Source organism: Labrus bergylta, chromosome 6 (genome assembly GCF_963930695.1).
Source record: "Labrus bergylta chromosome 6, fLabBer1.1, whole genome shotgun sequence".
Taxonomy (NCBI): domain Eukaryota; kingdom Metazoa; phylum Chordata; class Actinopteri; order Labriformes; family Labridae; genus Labrus; species Labrus bergylta.
This window is the reverse complement of record NC_089200.1, coordinates 5,950,615-5,953,180: the sequence shown is the minus strand read 5'-3', so window position 1 is coordinate 5,953,180 and position 2,566 is coordinate 5,950,615. Positions and strand designations below refer to the sequence as shown.

Genomic DNA, 2,566 nt, shown 5'->3' with positions numbered 1-2,566 from the left:
GATGTACAAAACAAGGAGAAGTAAAAATGACAGTGGACACAAAGAAACAACGGGAGATGGAACACAAATAGACACAGAAAAGTATTTCAAAACAAACACAAAACAACAGCATGCTGAAAATACAAAACAATATACTCAAAACACTACTTAAGACACGTATCAGAGACCGAAAAGTGCCAAAAATGACACAAAACCGATAAAAAACCCCACAAAATTACAACAAAGAGGAACAAATCAACTACACAGAGAAATAAAACTAATGTTATCGTACAGGCTACAGAGAGATTCTGATCAATCTGAAATACTTTTTCTATTCCTACTTTTTAAGGGTGTGAGGGGTGGGGGCTCCTGTATGTGCCTGGGGGGCCCATTGTTTCTTGATGTGCCCCTGAGTTTATCCTCTGCAGCCCTGCTCAAATGCAAAGAAACGTGAGACTTTGGTTTCTTTTAGATGTGTGCTCCTGTACAGCTGCATTAAGAGTTTGGAATGCAAACAGCAGCTCTGCTTTCTGTCTGCGCTGAAACCAGAGCTGGGACTCTCTTCAGGAACTCTGAGCTCCTCCACCATCTCAGTCCGGGGAGGCGTTTCTTTCGTCTCGGACCCGCAACAGTCTCCCTGCTCTTCTCCCTCCATCAGTTGGCGGAGGGCAGGCGATGTGAGCGCATCCTCCCCCATCAGGAGCCGGACTGCCCCTCCACACTGAGGCAGAAGGAGTACACACTGCAGCGCAGCGCAGCGCACCGGAGCGGAGCTGGAGGAGGAGGAGGAGGAGGAAAGCAGAGGAGAGCAGCGATCGGGAGGAGAAAAGGAGGAGGAGGAGGAATAAGAAGGACGGACTGTCTTCCCCTCCGACAGGCTGGATTATACTCTGCAGCATCCCATCGCTTCATCATGCCTATGGGGAGTGAGAGAGCCGCGGGGATTAGCGCGCTGATCGGCGCGCTGCTGCTCGGCTCCTGTGGGACAGGTGCGCAAGGTGAGCGGCTCGTGCGCTTCTTTGAAAGGCGAGGTGGGCTGTTGAGTGTTGTGTTTTATTGAAATGGACCTCCATGGTATTTTGTTGCTCTAAGACTTAGACCCTTACAGACTAAGATTGTAAAGGTGTGGGCTGATAATTTGGGAGCACTCTGAAGACTGTTAGGCTGATGTCAGCTGTGACTGTATTCACTTTCTAAGAGACCAGCTCATAAACGACAGAAAATAAAAGAAAGAACTAATTTCCTCTCGCGTTAGAGCGTTAGTTTACTCCCATAAAAACTTTGAAGTATCCATAAAACTTGAATCACTAATATTTTAACGGATCACAAATGAAAATCAGACTCAAACCCCTTTCCTATATGATAAGGGAACATCTTGGTTTATTTTCTAATATTTTATTCAGGTAACCTTGTATCCATAAACTGTCAACAATGTTTAAAGAAAATGCTCTAATTTACTAATTAGTCAATAGCAAACTCAGCTATCATTTCTAGAGCTGGAATTATGCCTATTTCTTTAATATGGATTTATTCCCTGATAGTTTTTTCTCAAATTAATAACCAACAATGTTCTTCTGATGCAAGAAAAAAAGTGAAAAATGCTAAATTAACTTAAATCCATTATGATGCTTTGCAATCGAGCTGCTTGAAAAACACCTCCAGTTAAATAAAGAACAGGTCAGCTAATGTTGAATTCACTCATTGTTTCCGTTAGTAGTAGAAAAAAAACATCCAATCATCATGAATCAGGATGAAAGAGGGACGTAAAGGCTGCAGCTGCATGTTGGCATAGATCCACGCTGTGACCTGTTTCTCAGTTAGAAAGTAAAAAAAAAAAAAAAAAAGTCCTGCGCCTCATGGCATTTATTCTGAGAACTTGGTGAATTAAACAGTTGGCTGGGTCTGATCAGACCACCGCGGGGGGCTTTGTTTTTGAAAGGGAGTGCAGAATCCTCGGGGGAATTACGGCTGTCATGTTTTAGGAGACAGCAAAATCCCACAAGTTGGCTTCTTATTTTAGCTTTTTTTTTCCAGCGTTTGATGTTTCCTCATAAGAGAGAGAGAGAGAGAGAGAGAGAGAGAGACTGGTCCGTCTGTGGAGATGTGAGGGAGATGCGCAGGAGGATGCTGCTGTGCAAGTCTGATATTAAGATGATGCCTTCAGAAACGATCCTGGAGGGTTCTTTGGTAAAAGATTTTGGAAGTGAAGTCACTGAAAAAGTTGCTTTTTGAAAAAAAAGTCTTTGTGAGAGAATTCAATCTGCAACAAGTGTGTGGAGGAGATCAATCTGATGTGCCCTGCTGCTGCTGCTGCTGCTGCTGCTGGGTCCCTGAGTGCATATGAGCTGTTGTTTTCCTCTCAGGAGGTTTTAATGAATCGTTCCAGTTGCTGCATTGTTCAAGTAACGCTTCAATAAAATTAGATGCCCCATCCCCCCCCCCCCTCCCGCCCATTCTGTAATGAAGCCCTTGGTCTGATACCATGAGTAAGATAAGACTCATTCACTTCATCCTTATAGGCAGATCAACGATGGAATCACTAATGGTATAGTTAAAATGCTTTGATGACGATATAGGGCGGTTGGTT

At 43.8% G+C, this 2,566-nt stretch overlaps 1 protein-coding gene across 1 annotated transcript in view; it reads left to right on the top strand.

Moving 5' to 3' along the window:
• The first annotated feature begins 326 nt into the window (after positions 1–326).
• LOC109997159 (contactin-associated protein-like 4) overlaps positions 327–2,566 on the top strand; it is a 110,048-nt gene continuing 107,808 nt past the window's right edge. Inside the window, exon 1 of the mRNA XM_020651548.3 lies at positions 327–977. Coding sequence (XP_020507204.2) covers positions 488–977 — 490 coding nt within the window. The 5' untranslated portion in view covers positions 327–487. The remainder of the gene's footprint in view (positions 978–2,566) is intronic.